Source organism: Heteronotia binoei, chromosome 8, assembly GCF_032191835.1.
Source record: "Heteronotia binoei isolate CCM8104 ecotype False Entrance Well chromosome 8, APGP_CSIRO_Hbin_v1, whole genome shotgun sequence".
NCBI lineage: Eukaryota > Metazoa > Chordata > Lepidosauria > Squamata > Gekkonidae > Heteronotia > Heteronotia binoei.
In genome coordinates, this window is record NC_083230.1 from 27147999 (window position 1) to 27169394 (window position 21396).

General features: G+C 43.5%; 1 protein-coding gene across 2 annotated transcripts in view; it reads right to left on the reverse strand.

Moving 5' to 3' along the window:
- CPED1 (cadherin like and PC-esterase domain containing 1) overlaps positions 1–21396 on the reverse strand; it is a 190741-nt gene that overhangs the window by 68862 nt on the left and 100483 nt on the right. For both annotated transcript variants that reach the window (XR_009555726.1, XM_060244835.1), the window contains exons 9-16: positions 20521–20688; positions 19920–20024; positions 17999–18168; positions 11780–11836; positions 7425–7489; positions 6512–6556; positions 5387–5573; positions 146–314 (exon numbers count right to left, since the gene is read on the reverse strand). Coding sequence is in view for 1 of the 2 variants with exons in the window: in XM_060244835.1 (XP_060100818.1) it covers positions 146–314; positions 5387–5573; positions 6512–6556; positions 7425–7489; positions 11780–11836; positions 17999–18168; positions 19920–20024; positions 20521–20688 (966 nt within the window). In the remaining variant the exon portion in view is untranslated. The remainder of the gene's footprint in view (positions 1–145; positions 315–5386; positions 5574–6511; positions 6557–7424; positions 7490–11779; positions 11837–17998; positions 18169–19919; positions 20025–20520; positions 20689–21396) is intronic.

The window sequence follows — 21396 nt, forward strand, 5'->3', positions numbered from 1 at the left end:
ACAATTTTTCAAAAACGTAGCCTCCTGAAGAAAAACAAAATGGGGGGGGGGAGGTTTAAACATTTCAATTGACCCTTTCATTCCAGAAGATGCAAGGGGTCCACAGTGGAATATCGAAAATATTATTTAAAAAACCAAAAAGTACCTGGACAAAACCACACATCATGAAGTCATCAAACAGTGGCAAACTTGGACGGTCTTCTCGGTAAATGATGATTTTATAGACGCTCACAATCTCACGGGGTGAATGAGATGCAACTGTTACCAGAATATTGACTCTGTTTATTCCTAGCCCAAGAGGATAATTTGCAGCACTATTAGAGAAAAAAAGACAGGAACAAAACAAAACAAAAAAAATGTAAAGTTAGCCTTTAAGTAAAGCAATTTTGATATCCTGCAGCCATTTATGCTTATCACAGCTCAGATTTTCAGCAAAATGTTTTCAGCTAAACCTAAAATATGATAGGCACACCCTGGTCCCATACGTATTTGGCACAGATACTCCCCAAGGAATATAAAAAGTTAGTAAATCTTTTCTTCCTAACCTGTATCACTTCATATTTTTAGGTATTTACTAGGAATAAGGCCCATTGTTGGGGGGTGGGGTGGGGAATACAACAGGCTCTAGAAAATGGGCCCCCATCCTTGGTGTCTTCCAACCTCTAACTTCCCATGCCCACTCATCCTAATACCACCCACCCCCCAACTACCTCCTCCTCTCAACTACCTCTGCACCCCTGGCATGCCACTACCCTCCTCCCATGACATTCATTCACACCTCTTGTTGTCTTCCCACCCACCCCGCAGCTGAAACAGATGTTGGCTCCCCCACCCCCGCATGTGTTTGTGTGTGTGTTCCTGTGTCTGTGGTGGCTCAAAGCCCTGAAAGAGGCCCAGAATGGAGATAAGGAAGAATAACTATGGAGGGGGGGGGGCATGACAATCACACAGGCACTGAAGCTCAGCATTCCTTTTGTTTGCAGTGAATTTTTGCCACCTTTTCCTATTATATTCAGCCTTGTGGCATTTAGCATCAGTGTAAGCTTGTGGCATGATCTGGTGGTTTGTTTGTTTTTTGCATGACTTGTTTGTGTTATGGTATACCACAGAGTATGCACCTCAAGGTGGCTGTTTTCTGTAGGGGAGCTGATCTGACTTCAGCTTTCCATCCCCTCCCTCCTCCCTGCAGCCTCTACATTAGGAAAAGGACAGTCCTTCTCATCACTGGAGACCAAAACAGGAGGGAAGTGGCCTTAGCAGGTTATAATGACACAAGGCCCACCCTGAAAAGGAGCCATTTTCTCCAGGGGAGCTGATATTTGCCACCCGAAGAGCAGTTGTAATTCTGAGTGATCTCCAGCCCTCAGCTGGAGATTGGCAATAATGGTTCCCCAGGAGGAAATGGCTGGTTTGGAGGGTGGCATTGTACCTGTCTGAGGCCCCACCTCTCCTCAAACCCCACCGTCTCCAGGCTTCACCCCTCAAATCTCCAGGAATTTCCCAACCTGGAGTTGGCAAGCCGCCCATTCTGGGATGAAGCTGAGGGGAGGAGGGAGAAAGGGAGTGACAGGAAGGAGGCAGGAAAGCTAGGACTGCTCCCTCCTATTTTGGTGGCCTTCAGAGGCTCCCTCTGTGGGGAGGCCATCTGTGTGGGCTGATAGGACGGCAGAGGTCTGTTGCTGATGATGGCCACAACACCTTTCATAAGGCCGCAGTAGAGCAGGAGCCCTTTCTGAGGCTGGTTGACAGAGAGGACATGGAGAAGCACTGGAGATGTGTCTCTCTCTGAGGTAAGACTGTTTTGGCAGTTTGTTCAATATTTTTATGCCTGAGCAGGCAGGGGCAGGGGAGTTAGCCAATGGGAAGCCAGAGACTCTGACTGAACCGTGATGAGCCAACTGCCAGAACTAAGGTTGGTTGCCTTTTACTGACAGAATCAGCTTTGCTGGTTAGCTACAGGCACTTGGGCAGGAGAGAGGAGCGAACTCAACCAATGGCACGCAAGTCCTCTTTGTTGATAGCCTGACAGGCCAAAGGTTGATGCACCACAGTCCCACCCAATCCCAACCAATGAGGTCGCTTGAATTTGCCTAGATGAAAAGGGAGTTATATATAAAATATTTTTTTAAAAAATTAAGACATTTCCCTACTCAAGTATGGTCCCCAAGGCAGCAAATAACAAACATTTAAACAGCTGAAAAAAGGACCATTTATTTTAAATCTGATATATATCCCAAAAGAACCAACTTTTCTGCAAAATCCCTTTGTTGATTATATCTCATCTCATGACCTCTCACTACATGATCCACTACACTTAAAAATGCTCTATTTTAATTTCCCAAGACATCCTACACCTCCATCTTTTGTAGTGTTTTTTTTCTCTTTCCTATCCCAGCACTATGCAGCTGTGCTTGACAGACACATGTATTCCTTTGATATATTACTGCTGTATTTACTCATTTAAATAGTTTATTTATTCAATTAATTCAAGCTTCAATGTGCTCCTGGAACATCAATCATCTAATCAATTCACCTGTCACTAAATGTTTTTGTGCAAATGAAACTTTAACTGTTCTCACTAACCAAAGAAGAAACATATTTATTTATATAATTGTTGCACACTCTTTGAAGTTTCAATAAAAACTTTAAAACTTTAGAAAAGTTGAACATGAAAGACAAAATTTTAAAACTTTAAAAAACTTTTTTAAAAAGTTGAACATTAAAGACAAAACTGCCAACAGCAGTTTTGTGGGGTATGCCAAACAGAACAAAAAAGTCTTTACCCACTGGCAGAAGACAACAACTGAGGGAGACAGATGAATCTCACTGGGGAAGGAGTTATAAATACCGTTTTCGCACATCTCGCAGTCACAATCCTGTTCCTTCCGCAGCGTCTGTCGGATTTCCCACCATCTGCGCTGGAGTTTCAGGAAGTGCCGCGGCTTTTGCATAGCAAAGATAAACTGGGTTTTAGCGGTTTACGTTTGCTACGCAAAAGCCGCGGCACTTCCTGTAACTTCAGCGCAGATGGTAGGAAATCCGACCAGATGCTGCGGAGGGAACAGGATTGTGACTGCGAGGTAAGCTGTGTGCGAAAACGGTAAAAGTCTTGGAACCACAACCATATCCCATGTATTATCCTACAATGAAGAACTCTGTGGTTCCATAGTACAAAACCCTTTCTTTGTGTGCATGGATGCTTTTAATTTGAGTGTTTCACTAAAGGTATTAGGGAGTCAATTTGACCCCGATTGTAGTGAACCAAGAAAATGAAACACTGTGCATCTAAGATGCAAGGGTTTAAATGATCCCATCATGGTGAAAACTCTCTACAAACCTTATATTGATTCTGCAGCTACGAAGGCGTTAATTTTTTTTCCTTGTGTACCGAGAGGTACTGAGATGAAGGGAAAAGCGCATGAGATCTGTGAGACTCTATAGTAAGTGGGAATCATCATCATTATAAAATCCATACACCTCATAGTTTTACCCATGTATTATCATGAACATCTTCAAGCCAGCCTCTACCATAAAATTAGTGAAGGCTGTTTACAAGCAGGGGGGTCAGCAGGGGTTAAAACTAATCAGACAAATGACACTAAATCTGAATCCTAGCTGCTCATGGTAGCTTGTAGAATTCAGATGATATTGCTCATATGACATACTCAGGGGTGAAATGCTAGCAGGAGCTCCTTTGCATATTAGACCACTCACCCCTGATGTAGCCAATCCTCAAGAGCTTACACGGCTCTTTTTTGTAAATACTTAAATACTGGATTCAGCCTCATATCAGGCCAGACAGCTGAAAAAATTGCTGTGAATATTGCTGCAAAGTGCTTAAGTCAAATAAGATTACAAGTATTAGCCGGCCCTGGAAATTGCTCACTACCCAAGCATGAAAGGATTTCAAACAGAACCTGAGCCTACAATTTGTGCAGCCCCCTTTCCTCTGAAGAGATGCTTGAATGGCTGAGAGTAAAAGAATTAGAAAGTGTCTCTCAAATGAACACAAGCTTGTGCTGTCTCCTACAGAGCAAACCACTCCAAATATGTAGGTTGCTATTTTAACACTGACAGCCATTTTAGGTGTGCTAGCCAGCTTTTAGGCAAAAACCTATGATTTTTTTTTCCAACAAAGGCATTATGCAAAAATTAAATATTAGCCTAGGTGCCAAGAACAGCACCCATGATTTCACCCCAGCCCTAATTGTTATGGATGTGTACCATGAGGAATGGTGGAATTTAAGAGTTTTACTAATAGAAGAAGAAGATTGCAGATTTATAACACACCCTTCTCTCTGAATCAGAGTCTCAGAGCGGCTTACAGTCTCCTTTATCTTCTTTCCCCACAACAAACACCCTGTGAGGTGGGTGGGGCTGAGAGAGCTCTCACAGAAAGCTGCCCTTTCAAGGACAACTCCTGCAAGAGCTATGACTGACCCAAGGCCATTCCAGCAGCTGCAAGTGGAGAAGTGTGGAATCAAACCCAGTTCTCCCAGATATGAGTCTGCACACTTAACCACTACACCAAACTGGCTCTCCCAGGTTATAGCATTACCTGGTAGAACTATTAGGCAAAATAATCTCTTTTATATAACAGATGGCTCAAGGGTCTATAGATTGTGCTTCTACAAGGGTCTCTCTGTTTACATGCTTGGGGTTTGGCAGATAAGTTTGTTTTGGTTCAGAAAACTTTGGAGCAGGGTGGTGATGATGCTGGAAAGTGTCATCAAGATGCAGTTGACATATTTTATTTATTTATTTATTTATTTATTACTTTAAATTTCTATCCTGCCCTCTCCGCAAGCGGACTCAGGGCGGCTAACAACATTCAGTTTTACAACTTAACCAATAAAAACTACAGTTTAAAATCATTTAAAACATTGCATTTCATGGCGCTGTATCACTACAATATAATATAGCACAAGTGGTGATCATGGTGCTCTATAATGATGTAGGGTGGCAGCTCTATAGCGGTTCTGTGGTGTTCTCAAGGAAAAACAGAGGCGATGTGCCATTTCCTGCCTCTGCAAAGCATCACCTTTGACGTTCTCCCATGAAAGTATCAACCAGGGATGACCCTGCATAGTTGCTGAGATCTGACAAGAGCAGGCTAGCCAGGGCCATCCATGCCAGGGCAATTGATTTCTACCTTTGGTAATAAAGTTCTGCTTAAGAATGAGGGCCAACAGATGGAGCTGCTTAAAAGAGTACTACATAGATAGTTATTCACATGGCACATTGCTCACATGCAGTAACCTGCTTGTCTACATGATGTCAGAAACAATAATTCCCAGTTCTGATCTGTGAGATTCACGCACTGTGCGTGGACTTTCTCAGGTGAAGCAGTCTTTAGTCATTTTTGTATCAAGACCATCCAAAATACCTGGGTCCTTTCTTCTCATCCAAATGAACTTCACCCTGACAATTCACTGGTTCTGCTCTAATCTTTACTGTTACTACATCAAATGGCACTTCCGTGTAGTAGTCTTTGATCATTGGATCAAAGTTTGGGTTTAGATCTAAATGGGGATTGGTGAAGATCTGCCTGATGAGAGGCAAGGTGTCTTTATCTGTAAAAGAAAAAAAGAAATAATGCACAGATCCTTAGACATTATCAAGTATTGCCTAGACTCATTCTTTACTATATTCTATTTGTTGTCCCTTCTGCCAAAAACACTTTGCATACAGATTGTGATCAAATTTTCAGGATTCGCCCTCCCACCCCCCAGTTTTTTCCAGTCATATTACAGGTGCTGGGCTGCTTAGTGATTCTTCCTCCCAATGCCACATGTGAATTGAATTTGCATAAAGAGTACAGGACAAAAAGACTAGGGATAGACTGGGAAGTTTAAATGGCCCAGGGACAGGCCAAACTGTGAACCAGCACTGCACAGGTCACATCAGCAGTGCTGACAATGGTCATCAGTTCACCCATTTCGACTCCTGGTGGTATGAGAGGAGGTAACTGGTGAGATGACTCATCATTGGTGCCACTGAAAGTCCTGAGCTAAGTGGTTCTTGCAGTGCTGGTGGAGTTGCTGGAGCTTGGCTTGGCTTGTTCTTGGCTACCAGCAACCTACCAGGAACTTTCCCAGTAGATTAAATGGCCAGTCCTCCCCTGAAAAAGATCTTGAACGATTACTGTAGATTATGGAAATGTTTTCTCCATCGGTGAACTGAATTGTTCACAATGGTTATGATGATGAAGATGACAATGTGGATAATAATGGTAGTACTGACCGTTAATCAATCTGTAATGTGAAGCATCCAGTTAGTTATTCCCATTTTGAGAGATGATTTATGAGCTGTTATCTTTCATCCCTCTATACTACCGGCCCTTCCAAAATAATCCCATTACCTGTACAACAGTTATTTAAAAACAATAAAGTAGCTAGTGAAAGCAAACTTATTTTCTGAAGAAGGCTATAGAAACACCAGTGTAATTCTGTAGAATTAGCACCACCTATTGCTTAGAGCATTAGATTCTGGAAGTACAAGTTGGACTTACCATGACTGCAGTGTGTGTCCTTAGCCTGATTTGAAAAATGAAAACCTAGTGGATAAACAAATACAATTTAGCTTTCCAGTGCTTACATACACTGCAAAACACACATGTAAGAAGCAAGTTTTGGTCCTAAGCAATAAAAAAAAAGGCATTATATGTTTCTGTTCTTAAGAGGCATATCACTTGTGGATACCTCACAGTGCTGAAAAGCCTGTTTCTGGTCCAGTGCAAATTATCAGTGCAACCATCCAAGAATACAGAACATAATCTACCCTAGACTTCTCACTCATTAATACAATTTCTACTTTGGATGAATTATGCTCTAGATACTTTCATCCCCATGGCGCAGAGTGGTAAATTGCAGTCCTGCAGTCCAAGATCTGCTCACAACCTGAGTTTGATCCCAGCAGAAGCTGGGTTCAGGTAGCCAGCTCAAGGTTGACTCAGTCTTCCATCCTTCTGAGGTTGGTCAAATGAGTCCCCAGCTTGCTGGGGGGAAAGTGTAGATGACTGGGGAAGGCAATGGCAAACTACCCCGTAAAAAGTCTGCCAAGAAAACGTCATGATGTGACATCACCCCATGGGTTGGTAACGACTCAGTGCTTGCACAGGGGACTACCTTTACCTTTTTACTTTCAGGCTGACCCTCAAGCTAGCTCTAAGCTTAAGCTAATGTGGTACCCAGTATTAAGCCAACGTCTACTGCATCCGCCACTGGTCACGTGAAGGTAGCAAAAAGGTTTTTCAGGGACACAATCCCTTTAGATAACTCAAACTGATGTTTCACACTGCAGATTTACAGGCATGGGGGGAACACAATGTATTTGGATAATCAGAAATTTTGGTTAGTGTTTGGATACTGAGCAATCTATAAAATAAGTTTCCTACCTCCAGCAAACATATAGGCATATGTTACCTTCACTTGTTGCCGTGAGTGTGGAAGAAACGCCATTAATATTATCCTTTCCTGAATCAGAATTCCTAAAATGAAAAGGGGGAGCATTACTGAATTGACACAAACATTCTCAGAGGCTGTTGTTCTTCCAATGATAACCCTAAAGCTATATGTCATTAAAATAGTTTTGTGTCTTTATTTATATACCACAATCAATGTATGTGGCATTTTACAGTGTATATGGGGCATTCAAGGCAGACTTGATAGTGCATATATTAAACTACACTTGCTACTTCAAGATATTTTTTATTTTATTTTTTTATTTATTTAGGATTTATATCCCACCCTTCCCACGAATGGCTCAGGGCGGCTTCCAACAATTAATCAACTTAAAATTAAACAATTTCAAATATAAAACAGTTAAATAGTTAAACAGTTAAAACATTAAAACAGAGTAATTCAGTTTCCTGTAAAAAGATGGCTGGCCAGTTTCCTCAAGTTGTTATACTAGCTAAATGTAGGCTAGGTATAGGCTAGCCGGAAGAGGGTCGTCTTACAGGCCCTGCGGAACTGCGCCAAGTCCCGCAGGGCCCTCACCTCTTCCGGCAGCTGATTCTACCATACGGGGGCCATAACGGAGAAAGCCCTTTCCCTGGTGGCTTTCAGACGAGCTTCTTTTGGCCCGGGGATAGTGAGGAGATTTTGTGTTCCTGACCTCAGTGCTCTCTGGGGAACATGTGGGGAGAGACGGTCCTTCAGGTAGGCAGGTCCCAGGCCATATAGGGCTTTAAAGGTAATAACTAGCACCTTGTACCGGACTCGGTATATCACTGGAAGCCAGTGCAGAGTCCGGAGACCCGGCTGGATGTGTTCCCACTTTGGGAGACCCAATAACAGCCGGGCCGCGGCATTCTGCACCAGCTGCAGTTTCCGGGTCCGAGACAAGGGCAGCCCCATGTAGAGGGCGTTGCAGTAGTCCAACCTTGAGGTGACCGTAGCATGGATCACTGTTGCTAGGTCGTCGCGCTCCAGAAAGGGGGCCAGCTGCCTTGCCCGTCTAAGATGAAAAAATGCGGACTTGGCAGCGGCTGCTATCTGAGCCTCCATCTTTAAAGAAGGCTCCAATAGCACCCCCAAGCTCCTGACCCTGTCCGCCGCCCTAAGCGGCGCACCATCAAAAGCCGGCAGGGGGATCCCCCTCCCCGAGCCGCGGCGGCCCAAGCAAAGGACCTCTGTCTTCGTAGGATTTAACTTCAGCCCACTCAGTCTGAGCCACTCAGCCACGGCCTGTAGTGCCTGGTCAAGATTTTCCGGGGCTCAGACAGGCTGGCCATCCATCAGTAGATAGAGCTGGGTGTCATCAGCATACTGGTGACACCCCAACCCATACCTTCGGGCAATCTGGGCAAGAGGCCGCATGTAGATGTTAAATAACATCGGGGAGAGAACCGCCCCTTGGGGCACGCCACAATCAAGTGAGCGCCTCCGAGACAGCTCCCCCCCAATTGCGACCCTTTGTCCCCGACCTTCCAGGAAAGAGGAAAGCCACTGTAAGGCCAACCCCTGAATCCCTGCGTCGGCGAGGCGGCACGTCAGTAGCCGATGGTCGACCGTGTCGAACGCCGCCGACAGGTCTAACAACATCAGCACCGCCGAGCCACCCCGATCCAGATGCCATTGAAGGTCATCCACTAAGGCAACCAACACTATCTCCGTCCCGTGTCCCGGGCGAAAGCCGGACTGAAATGGGTCGAGGACGGAAGTGTCATCCAGGAAGGTCTGTAACTGCTTCGCCACTGCCCTCTCAATAAGTTTACCCAGAAAGGGCAAATTTGAAACCGGCCGATAGTGTGTCAATTGGGCCGGATCTAAAGATGGCTTTTTTAAGAGGGGTCGGACCACAGCCTCTTTAAGTGGCGTTGGAAAGTGCCCTTCCGTTAGGGATCTATTTATGATATCCCGCACGGGATATCTAAGGTCCCCCTGGCAAGATTTAATAAGCCAGGAAGGGCATGGGTCTAATTTACAAGTTGTTGGGCGAGCAGATACAAGATAAAGACATAATCTTTCCTTTCAAATTTAAGACTGTATCATTTCAAAATTTGATTGTTGGAGAAATCTGATAGCTGAATCAGATTTAGTAATAAATTTAGTAAGCCTTAGTAATAAACTTATATTGAGCTCTTTGTTTGATGTCCCTGAATAAATGATTCTTCACCACTTATATAATCTCAAAACAGCAGTTTATAATTAATCCATTTTTGACCAATGTAATTCAACTCCCAACTTGGATTCTATCATGCTTCTATTGCAGAAATGTTGCTAATGCATTTTAGATTTTTCTGCAAACTTGAATCGTCACCCAAGTTTGCAGAAATTCTGTTTGGGATAAGTGTGGCCCCAATCCATTGTTTTTGATATTTGCAGATGGGAGCCACACTTGAGAAATAGATATATATATATATAGATTACTTCACTGTGATTTCTCAGTATATTTCAGAGAGAAAAAATGTTAAAATACAAGAAGACATTAGGTTAGATTCAATGGAAAATTTCCACTGATTGAAGAAGGGAGGCAATTTTCGCCAATTTATCCCTCCCATGGCAGACCTTTGACTCCCTTCTAATATGGTTCCTGGAGGTCCCTTGTCCCCCAGAAGAATAATTTCAGGGGATGTTTGGGGCTTCAGTTAAAGGGAGGAAGAGAGGATATCCCATTCTGCTGAAAGAAGTCAGTTCCTAAATGAACATTTTCTGTAGGATCCAGCTCAGAGCAATGCTGTCAGGACAGACAGAATGTAAAAGTACAACAAAATATATTCTGATTGCCAATGTCACTGTTCATTTTAACATTAATGTATGTACTCTTTCTTTTATCTCAAAAAGCGTATATAAGTGAATTTGCAAATGGTTTGGATTGATGTGACTTTACCTAAAAAACGGGTTATTATTTTTGTAATAGGATGGGAGGTATGTTGATATAGACATTGCCAAGTATGATGGATTCTTGGTTTTTTTAAATATATCCATAAAACAATTAACTGGGGAAAATGCAATGCTGGACACAAAATTATATTCACATCATGTTCACCCCATGAGTTCCCCAAATATAGCTGCTTGCCATTGCTTGGAGGTAGGCTGCTGATGGATTGTTTTAGTTAATCCAGCAAGGCAAATCTTCTGTTTGCACATTAATTCATGCTCTTATAAATTGCAGTGATTTATATACTAATTTACGACTATAAGAAGCCAATAAATACAATCCCTGAAGAGCTGTTGCTGTGTTTTTGTCATTTACTTCAACAGGGTCTGCAAGACAATTTTGTAGAAGAGCCACTGGCAACAATGCATAGCAGCAATACCTAGTGATTCATGCCTGTTGTTCCCATTTCTCCTATTCTGGTTGTATGTCCTGTATTGTGAGTTGCGAGTTCTCCTCAGTTCCCATGTCTGCTGTGCTTGATTCAGATCAGGACCCACCGTGCTTGTGGAGAAGGATTTCAGCCTTCTTGCAGGTATAATTTTCTAAACATGAAACAGTCCCAGGAAGGTACTATTTGGCCTTGTGGAGAAATCCACACATCTCAGGCGGGGTCAATGTCGGCATTCCCTGAGGTGGGACATCTGCCAGGCCCCAGAGCTTCTGGGAAGGCCCATTGTCACCAGCCCTAATGCCTCCTTTATTTCGTTATTTGTTTTATTGGGCTTCCAGCCTTCTCTACCCCTCAGGCAGGCTCAGGTCAAATTACAACAAGCATTAGATACAAAATCCACTTTCTAAAATGTCCAAACAGTTTTAACAATAATAACACAATAATAAAATCATATAGAGGAATACAGCAATAACAGTTGACGGCATTGTCTGACTTTGCCACCTGCTTTATCTGCCATTTCCCCACCTGTATGTAAATGCTCTGCCTCTTGTGCTCCCAGCTGCCTAGGCTGCCCAGCACCACCAGGAAAGAGTGTGTGTGTGTGATGCAGTCTCAACATCAGCACTGTCAGCCACACACACCTTCCAGTGTCATCAAAGAAAGGACATGCAGACGGTTAACATGGGAAGTAGGAAGGTTTGTGAGCAAGGAGGAGATGGATGTATAAGTAGGGCTGGAGGGACAACAAAGGAGGTATAAAGAAGAGATGCTGGTGGTGTGCATGGTGGGGGGGGGGAGGCTGAGCACTCTCTTCCTGAGGACCTTCAAAACCTGGGATGAGCTCTAGTCTCAGGAAACATGTGGGTTTCACTACATAGAATCCTGTATGACTCTTCAGGTTGGGTAAGTGGTGCAGGGGGAAGGGGGAATCCCCTTTTCCATGTGTGTCATGGTACTACAAGTTTTAAGAATTTGCTATCGTGTTGTACCCTATTTTCTCACCTAAGGCTTGGCCATCTGGTTTTCATCCTGGATTCATGTTTGGAATCCTTGCTTTGCCTGTGGAAAAATTGTAATGAATTCGTAATAGTCCCTGGGCTGGGAATGATTACTTTATATGATCATAATACACACACTAAGTATTAAATACAATGGAATAAATAAAAAGAATAAATATTGAAAGCTAGAACAAATAGATATGGTTCATGAATCTGACTAACCCAAATCTACACAAAAACAGAACAGGACAGACGACAATTTAGTCAATTAGCATTGGTGTATCTTCTCGTGAATGTCAACTATGAATTGCATCCTGTAGATCTGTTTGCTAACCATGGTGTTTTTTTCTGGTGTAAGGAACATTCTTCCTGAGAAAAGCCTTGTCATTACTGGAACACATCTGCACAATCCAACAACTTACAGTGCACTCCTATGCAGAGTTATTCAATATAAGATTGTGTTATGAGTTTATTGTAATTAACAGTGTGATACATTTCAAAATCAGTAATCAGTGTTACAATTGTATAAAGCTACTTCTTAAAAGAGTCAATAGAAACGAAATGTGACTGGTTAGTGAGCAATCACTGCTTTTATCAAATCTTTTTTCCTGTGATAGCACAGGAACAAAACAGATTTATGTCAACTAAATCTAATAGCACAAGAACAATACAGATAGGTAAACTAAAGTGTCCTAGTAGAATACTTTACCCAAATATGTATCTCTTTTATCAATCTGAAGATGCTTGGTATATTTTAATTAGACTACAGAGGTTCTTTCTTATTCATTGTTATACACTGAGAACCTACCATTTTTAGGTAAGGTTATAGAGAGGGCAGTGGCGTTACAGTTGCAGAGTTTTTTGGATGACACTTCCGCCTTAGACCCTCACCAGTCCGGCTTCCGTCCGGGCTATGGGACGGAGACAGTGCTGGTCGCCTTGGTGGATGACCTCCAGCGGCATCTGGATCGAGGCGGCGTGGCGGTGCTGATATTGTTGGATCTGTCGGCCGCATTTGATACGGTCAATCATCAGCTACTGGCCCGCCGACGCGGGGATTGGGGGATTGGCCTTACAGTGGCTTTCCTCCTTCCTCGAAGGACGGGGACAAAGGGTGGCCATTGGGGGGGAGCGGTCCCGGAGGCACCCACTAGTATGTGGGGTGCCACAAGGGGCAGTTCTCTCCCCGATGTTGTTTAACATTTATATGCGCCCCCTTGCCCAGATTGCCCGGAGGTTTGGGCTTGGGTGCCACCAATACTCTGATGACACCCAGCTCTATCTACTAATGGATGGCCGGCCTGGCTCCGTCCCAGAAAGCCTGGACCTAGCACTGCAAGCCGTGGCAGGTTGGCTCAGACTGAGCGGGCTGAAGTTAAATCCAACGAAGACAGAGGTCCTTTGCTTGGGTCGCGGTGCCCTGGGAAGGGAAATCCCTTTGCCGGTCCTTGACGGTGTGCAGCTTAAAGCGGCACATAAGGTCAAGAGCCTGGGGGTTCTTCTGGAGCCTTCATTATCAATGGAGGCACAGATAGCGGCCGCTGCCAAGTCCGCGTTTTTTCATCTTCGACGGGCAAAGCAGTTGGCCCCCTTCCTGGAGCGCCGTGACCTGGCAATGGTGATCCATGCTACGGTCACCTCGAGACTGGACTACTGCAACGCCCTCTACATGGGGCTGCCCTTGTGTCGAACTCGGCGGCTGCAGCTGGTGCAGAACGCGGCGGCTAGGCTGTTGCTGGGGCTCCCAAAGTGGGAGCACATACAGTCGGGGCTGTGCGGGCTGCACTGGCTGCCAGTGGTATACCGAGTTCGCTACAAGGTGCTGGTTATCACCTTTAAAGCCCTATATGGCCGAGAACCTACCTACCTGAGGGACCGTCTCTCCCCATATGAGCCCCAGAGGGTACTGAGGTCATCTGGGAAAAACCAGTTGAATATCCCTGGGCCAAGGGAGGCCAGACTGAAGGCCACCCGGGATCGGGCCTTCTCTGTCGTCGCTCCATTATTGTGGAACCAACTCCCCGAGGAGATGAGGGCCCTAAGATGTTTAGATCAATTTCGTAGGGCCTGTAAGACCCACCTTTTCAAGGTGGCCTTCAACTAGCGATAGAATCAGTAATAAAGCTAGGTATGCTGCTGGAAATGTTTTTATTATCTGATGTTACGAAATCTAATGTTTACAACGCCATATTGTTATGTTAATTTTAATAATTTATAACTGTTTTAACCATGTTTTTATAATGTAAACTGATGTAATGTGTATTTTATGCTGTGAGCCGCCCTGAGCCTGCTTCGGCGGGGAGGGCGGGATAGAAATAAAAAATTATTATTCTTATATTATTATTATTATTTTGGTATAATTAAATTGCCATAAAAGACCTGGGTTGCTGCGGCAGAAATCTTAGCTAGCAGATACAGTCACCAAAGCATATACTCAGAAGATTGCACGCCCCCCCCCCCATCCCACACATAGTGATAATTTTTAGGTCACATTTTGCCATGTGAATTATGTTTGTCTCCAGGAGCTAAAAATGTGGTTTATGCTACAATAAACTAGCAACAACGTTGTTGTTCAGAAACTGATTTAAACATTTTGTTGATAAGTTGTTTCAGACATAAACTCTATGCACACTATATGTGCTCCCTCCTGAGCAGGAGTCAATTATTGACTTACTGTATAACCTCATTATCCAGACCAGCCTATGCTTGTTCGTGCTTCTCTTCCAAATCAGAACAGAAAACCTGTGGTTTGCAGTGTTGGTTTAGCTGAAGGGGCCAACCTTGGCGTTGGGAAGAATAGTACCTTTGAATGAAGTCTGAAATTTTAATGCTATTGGGGGTTTATAGTGTTCTTAGCACTTATCTCACAGAACATTTTATGTATTTATAGATTATTAGCAGTCTTGAGTACTTGAATAGCTATGAAGCAGAAAGATGGCATATAAATTAAGCAAACTGTTTGCAAGTTAGGATATGATGAAAAACTATGGCTCATCATCCAAAATCAACAGTTGCTAATATTTTTAACAGACTTCAGAGAACTTAGAATGGTATCCCTCTGATTAGGTTTGAACTGTAATTAACTTTGAACGCACAAAGAGAGGGGTAGGGAGCTGAAGGAGTGCACAAGCACAGGGCTGATTCCTGCCTGAACCATCCTGATGTGTCATTCTGATCTTATGAGAGCTGTAGTGTACTAGTTAGTGTCAGACTAGGAGGTGAGCAGACTTCAGAGGGTGGTGGAAGACAGGAGGGCCCGGCATGACTTTGTCCATGGGGTTGCAAAGAGTCGGACTCGACTGTGCGACTGAACAACAACAAAGGATGTGGGAGTTCCGGGTTCAAACTCCTACTCTGCCATGGGTCCTACTGCCATGGATACCTACTTTGACATGAGTAACCTTGGGCCAGTCCCATAGTCTCAACTCACAAGGTTGTTGTGAGGATAAAAATGGAGGAGAGGAGAATATGTAAGCTATTAAAGGACCCCACTGGGGAAAAAGAAGGGATATAAATGAAGTATCAAAGATTTCAGGATTTCACGGCTGGTAACATCATTAGGGTTTGTAGAATCTTTCAGGCTCAAATCTTTCGAGAGACCACGTCATCCACTTTGAAAGAACTGAAGTCCTTTCCATGGCCTCACATTATCATACCCACCTGAAAAGAGAAGCTATTGAGATTTACAAACACCAGCACAACTTTAACAGAAAGGAAGAAGGCATTTCCATCCACCAATCTTGGTATCCAGCTTTGCAAAACACCCTACAGACTATAAATTGCAGATATTCACAGAACAACCAGAACATTCCACAGAACAATCAGCACAGTCAACAACCATCTTCCTTATCTTCACACCCCTTCCAACCCTCCCAGCAATTAACACAGAACAATGGTCACATTCAACAGCCAGTTTCCTTATCACTACCCTTCCAGGAAGCCCCACCAAACAATGGGCACATCCACAAACCTATTGCCCTTTCACCACACCCCCTCCAGCCTAGAAATAGCAGCTCTCCAGCAGCCCTGGCCTCACTCAATGCACAGCAGCCAAGAAGGTCAGAGCGCCTGCTCCGTCTGCAACGCCACTGAGGATGTTCTCCGCAGCCAAGAACGAAACGTCTGGAAGAAAAAAACTTTCTCCAGTAGAACACAGCACTTGAGCCCGAAAGATTCTACAAACCATAAATGAAGTAAATATATTAAAAAATCCTTTCAAACCTTCAAAACATTTCAAATATTACAAGTAGACTTCTATGTTCATGTAAATCAGTGTTTCCCAAAGCGGGCGATATTGCCCCCTGGGGGGCGCTGGAATAATCTGGGGGGTGGTAATAGCCTTGAGTGCAATTGGGGGGGGGCAGTGAATAAAAATAAGGGGGCAGTGGAAGCATAAAGGAAGAAGAGAAGAGGGTGTGAGGTGTCAAAGCATCACGTTTCTGGGAAGGGTCCAGAATTTCTAATTTAGAGAAAAATTCCAATTAACAAAAATAGAGGGTTCCTTTTGTCTGCTTAGTGCAAATTCACCCAGTTAGACTAGTAATGAGGACCAGAACTCTTTCCAATTAAAATATAAGAAGGATGCAGTTTATTTACAAGACAGAATAAAAAAAAAATAGAGGTGTACAGACAAACAAGACAGAAACAGAAAACCTTACTAGTCTATCCTAGCCAATACTTGCTGTAGCTAGCAGCTTCTCAAGGTTGCTTGCAGTTTCTCTCTCAGCAATACAGTTCAAGTCAGGACAGTGGAAGCACTGAGGCAATTACACAAACTTCTCTAAAGAGTTTCAACCTGTAGCTTGCTCCTCACAAGGTTTTCTGCAGAGCGTCAAGCTTCTTACAGTCCTCTGGTTACTAGGTGGTTGCTTCTGTTGATTTCAGCCAACCACAATGCCCCAGACACAGAGATCGATTTCCCACTCACCTTACGCCACTATCAAGTTCCTCTTCTCAGTGGGGCTTCCCTCCAAATTTACACTATTTGCCCCAGGGCTGCAGCTAGCGTTCGCTTTTTTGCACCACAAACAGAAACTGGGTTTTAGAGGTTTCTGTTTGCAGCGTGACAAAGCTGAAGCTAGCTGCAGCCCCAGGACAGATAGTGTGAAATCGGACAGTAGCCCCACTGAGAAGAAGCGCTTGAGAGTGGCGTAAGACGAGTGGGAAATTGGTCAGAGTGTCATCTGCAGGGCCAGTGCATGGGAGTAGGTGACCACCTAGAGTGCCACCCTGCCAGGGGGCTCTGCTGAGCACCCCCTTACTCTTCCTTCTCTTGTGGAACGATTGCACCAGCCAGCAGGCAAGCCAAGAGCCCCAGGCGGTGCTGCCACGCTGCCACTTTTCTTCGCAGGGCAAACATTGCCTGCGCTTGTCAGATGCTTCCTTGGAAGAGCCTACGAAGAACGCCCCATTTTACTGCTGCCCGCTGCTTTCAGGTTGAAAGCGGCTGGGTGGGGCACCTTCCCATTGCGTTAGTTGGAGCAGACAAGGGGAGGGTGGATAATAATTGGAAAGAAATTCCAAAAATTCTCTGTGTATGGGAATGTTACTATGGTTGATTTTATAAAATAATTTTAGAATTTCAATCCTCAAAGCGTCTTCTTTACAACATCTTTGTTTACTCTGTGTACAAATACGTCACTGCATCTTTTAGTCCACTTCTTGAAGGCAGGTTTCCAGGGGAACTTTTTTTCTGAAAAGGGGGCATTAGGCCAAAAAAGTTTGGGAACCTCTGATGTAAACACAGTTGAGGAGTCTAATCTAAAGACTTTCTGAACTGCAAACTGCAAATATACAGAGCTAGAAGGATGCTGACCGATGCAGACTAGATTTGGGATGTTAGCGCGGCATTCTTTGAAAAACATGCCTTGATTAGTTCTTTCTCCTTCTTCTTTTCTGTTTGTTTAATTTTCTCCTTTACTTCCAGACAGCAGTCAGCACTGATTTTATGAAATCTTAGACTAATCCCACTTAAGCATGATCTGATATTCAAGAGCACGCCATCCAATTTATTGCAAATCAAGTCAAATGCAATATCAGGCACTACATATCTTGCAGATTATTATGAGCCAGACTTGGATTTATAATGGGAACCTGACTGCAGTCTTTGGTCATGATAAGAAGATAATGGGGCAACAACACGGTCATATATTACTGTTCATAGACTCAAGCCTATAGCTGCTGAGGCTCTAAACACATAAATACCGTCAAATCATCCTCTTACCATCCTGCAAAATGTGTGCGTTTTCCTCTCTTGACGATTTGTAACTGTTCAAGTAAATTTGAAAAAAGCCGATGCACAGTCAGAACCGAACCAAGCTTCTTCTTTGGATTCACCACGTGATAAAGGTCATGCAGCAAAAAATGGATCTTGGGGACAGCAGATGGGAAAAGCTGAAAAGAAAGTCAGTTAATGGGGACTAATTTAGATACAGGATAAACAGATAGTCACTGCTGTCTTTTTGGGAGAGGTCTTTAAGCCATGGATCAAGACCATTGATCATGCAGCCCCACTTCTAGGTTGCAAATCCCATAGAGCAACCCTTTTTTTGCTGGTTTTCTGGAAGGATCTGCTGCTAACATGCAATAAATCTCCTTTAACACACAGAGAAGAGAGGAGCAGGACAGTCAGGTGAGGTGAGATCACTCAGTGGTCAAGAGGATTTCTTTTTAGCTCCTCATTACAATGCGGTGGCTCAGTAGTAGAGCATCTGCTTGAGAAGCAGAAGGTCCCAGGTTCAATCCCCGGCATCTCCAAAAAAGGGTCCAGGCAAATAGGTGTGAAAAACCTCAGCTTGAGACCCTGGAGAGCCGCTGCCAGTCTGAGAAGACAATACTGACTTTGATGGACCAAGGGTCTGATTCAGTATAAGGCAGCTTCATATGTTCATATATGTGGTGGTGGAAAGGGCCATCAAATCACAGCCAATCTATGGTGATCCTGTAGGATTTTCAAAGCAAGAGACATTCAGAGGTGGTTTGCCATTGCCTGCCTCTGCATAGCAACCCTAGTCTTTTTTGGTGGTCTCTCATCCAAGTACTAACCAGGGCAGACCCTTCTGAGCTTCTGAGAGTTGATGAGATTTGGCTAGCCTGGGCTTCCCAAGTCTTGGTTTATTACAGTATACCGCTCAGTATTCAACTTCTGTTTCCCACTTCTGGCTTCCATGGTCCTGGCCTTGACTTATAATAAATCTGGCTTCTCCTCTTCCTGTCATATGATTTTCTATCATGTGCTTTTAACTCTATCCTGCAATGCTGCCTGGGGGTGAAAGGGGGGTTCCAGATGTGGAGAGGTAGAAGACCACTGGTTTATGGCTTAGTTCAGACAGCACATGAAACCTCAGCTTAATTAAACTGACTATAGTTCATTGTCTGATTGTGGGGCACACCACGAACTTTATTCAATTAGGATCCATCAAACCAGGATCTGAAGCCAGGACATGAAGTTCATTGATTAACCATAATCTTTGTCACGTTCCTGTGTTCTATCTGTGTCTCTTTGATGTGGTGTCTGGAATGCGTGAGTAGAATGCTTAGTCTATTGCGGAATTGGAAGTTAACCTGCTTGGCCTCCTAGGAGCTGGGAAACATCATAGTACCAAGATTGTTATTCCCTCCTTTGGATGTTTAGTTGATAGCTTGGTAGTGAATGTGTATGTGTGACCTCTAGCCACTAAATTTGAACTGTCTTTGCGCCCTAAGTTCAGGCGCGCTTTTAACACCTATTGCAAGGTTATATATAAATACTTATCCAAATCCATGGAGAGTTTTCTTTATTGAAGGAATAGTGGGAACTTGACAGTCTTAACGATGGCTTGTTTGAATTATGAACCCAAACATCCTTACTTAATGCTGATTTAATCCAGACGTGCAATCTCAGGCTACAGCAATAAACCAGAAGTTGTCAAGGCAAACCAAGATAGTGATAATCTGTGAACTGAATCTGAGGGTCACAAACCAATCACAGTTAAAATGAGCCATAATTTTTTTTTCGGTGACTTCACTTTGGCTATATCGCTTATCAGTTAAAATGGCTTGATTACTTGAACTTCTTTATCCCTACCACAGTGAATCACAGCAATTGAAACATTTAGGTAACAAAAAAGGGCTCATTACAAAACAAAACAATTCCTGTAACTTACTAGTTCAAACTGTCCTAGATTCTGAAGCTCATGTACAAAACTGCTCAATGAATTTAGTTCTTCCAAAGTGAGACACTGATCAGGTTCCTCCAGGTGATGCCCATCCTGTAAAAAAGGATAGCAGAACTCTTCAATGAAGCACTCTCAAATCATCATTTTTTTTTTTACTATTTGCTGACATCCCTTCACATCCCTTCATGTTTCTGCTTCTCTTCTTATGGTGAATGTGAGGATTGTTTTGATTTTTGAAACAGAAATCAAGTGGTACCTTTAAGACTTAACCAAATTTATTCCAGTATATAATTTTGTCAGTCAGAGTGCTTCAGATGCTTAGGAAATGGAAATACCAAACATACTTTTATAATCAAAAGGGAGAGGAAGAGTTGTGGCTGGGAGATATGTGCAAATATTTCAGGTGTGAGTCCTTTTGTAAGCGACTGGAGCAGATTTGGCTGTTACACTTAATGAATGAGGAGAGGTTACAGGTTTAAGCTTCCTATAGGATTCAGTTACAAAAGAATAAATAAAGTCATACAGTCTGATTCAGGAAGGTTCAGGGTGAAGCATAAGAAAAGTAGTCCTTACTGGACTCCATGCATACCTTGATCCCTGATGATCTGTATACATTCCATAAAGCCTCAAAGAAAGTAGAGTAGGAGGATTTATTTGATAAGAGAATTCTGAACATATCTTTGAGGAGGGTTTCTTTAACAATTTGGTCCTGATAATCTGTGTCATCATCAGCTTGAAAGTCAAAATGTTCATGTACCTGGAAAAGATAAATATAACTGAGAAAGTATATCTGGAAAGGTTAAATATTCATACTGGTTTGGATCCAACCAACCATTCTGCTGGTTAAAAGGGAGGACCTCCCCAAAAGGCTTTGCTGGGGGTCATTGAAACTGCATGGGCAAAAATCCTGTGAGAAAGGTACTGTGGTAGGAAGTGCAATTAGGCACATGAGTGAAAATGCTGGCTGGATCCAACTCACTATGAACATATGAAGCTGCCTTATACTGAATCAGACCTTTGATCCATCAAAGTCAGTATTGTCTTCTCAGACTGGCAGCGGCTCTCCAGGGTCTCAAGCTGAGGTTTTTCACACCTATTTGCCTGGACCTTTTTTTGGAGATGCCAGGGATTGAACCTGGGACCTTCTGCTTCCCAAGCAGATGCTCTACCACTGAGCCACCGTCCCTCCCCAAAAGTAGGTGCTCACAGCTCTTTACAGATGGACTGTGAATACAGAAGCCCATTTGTACCAGTGGAAAAATGCAGGGCTAATGTTCCACCCTCCTCCTCCCATCTCCGTTCCATAATACTTTGCAAATTTCTCTGACTCAACACCATTCATGAATCTTGGGATCTAGGCCATATATCTTGCTGATGTTGATACAATTCACTGTAATATTTGTGTAAGAACTGCAGTTTGTGATATTAGCTTGCCTTTGGCATCCTATGAAAACCACAAGTATCA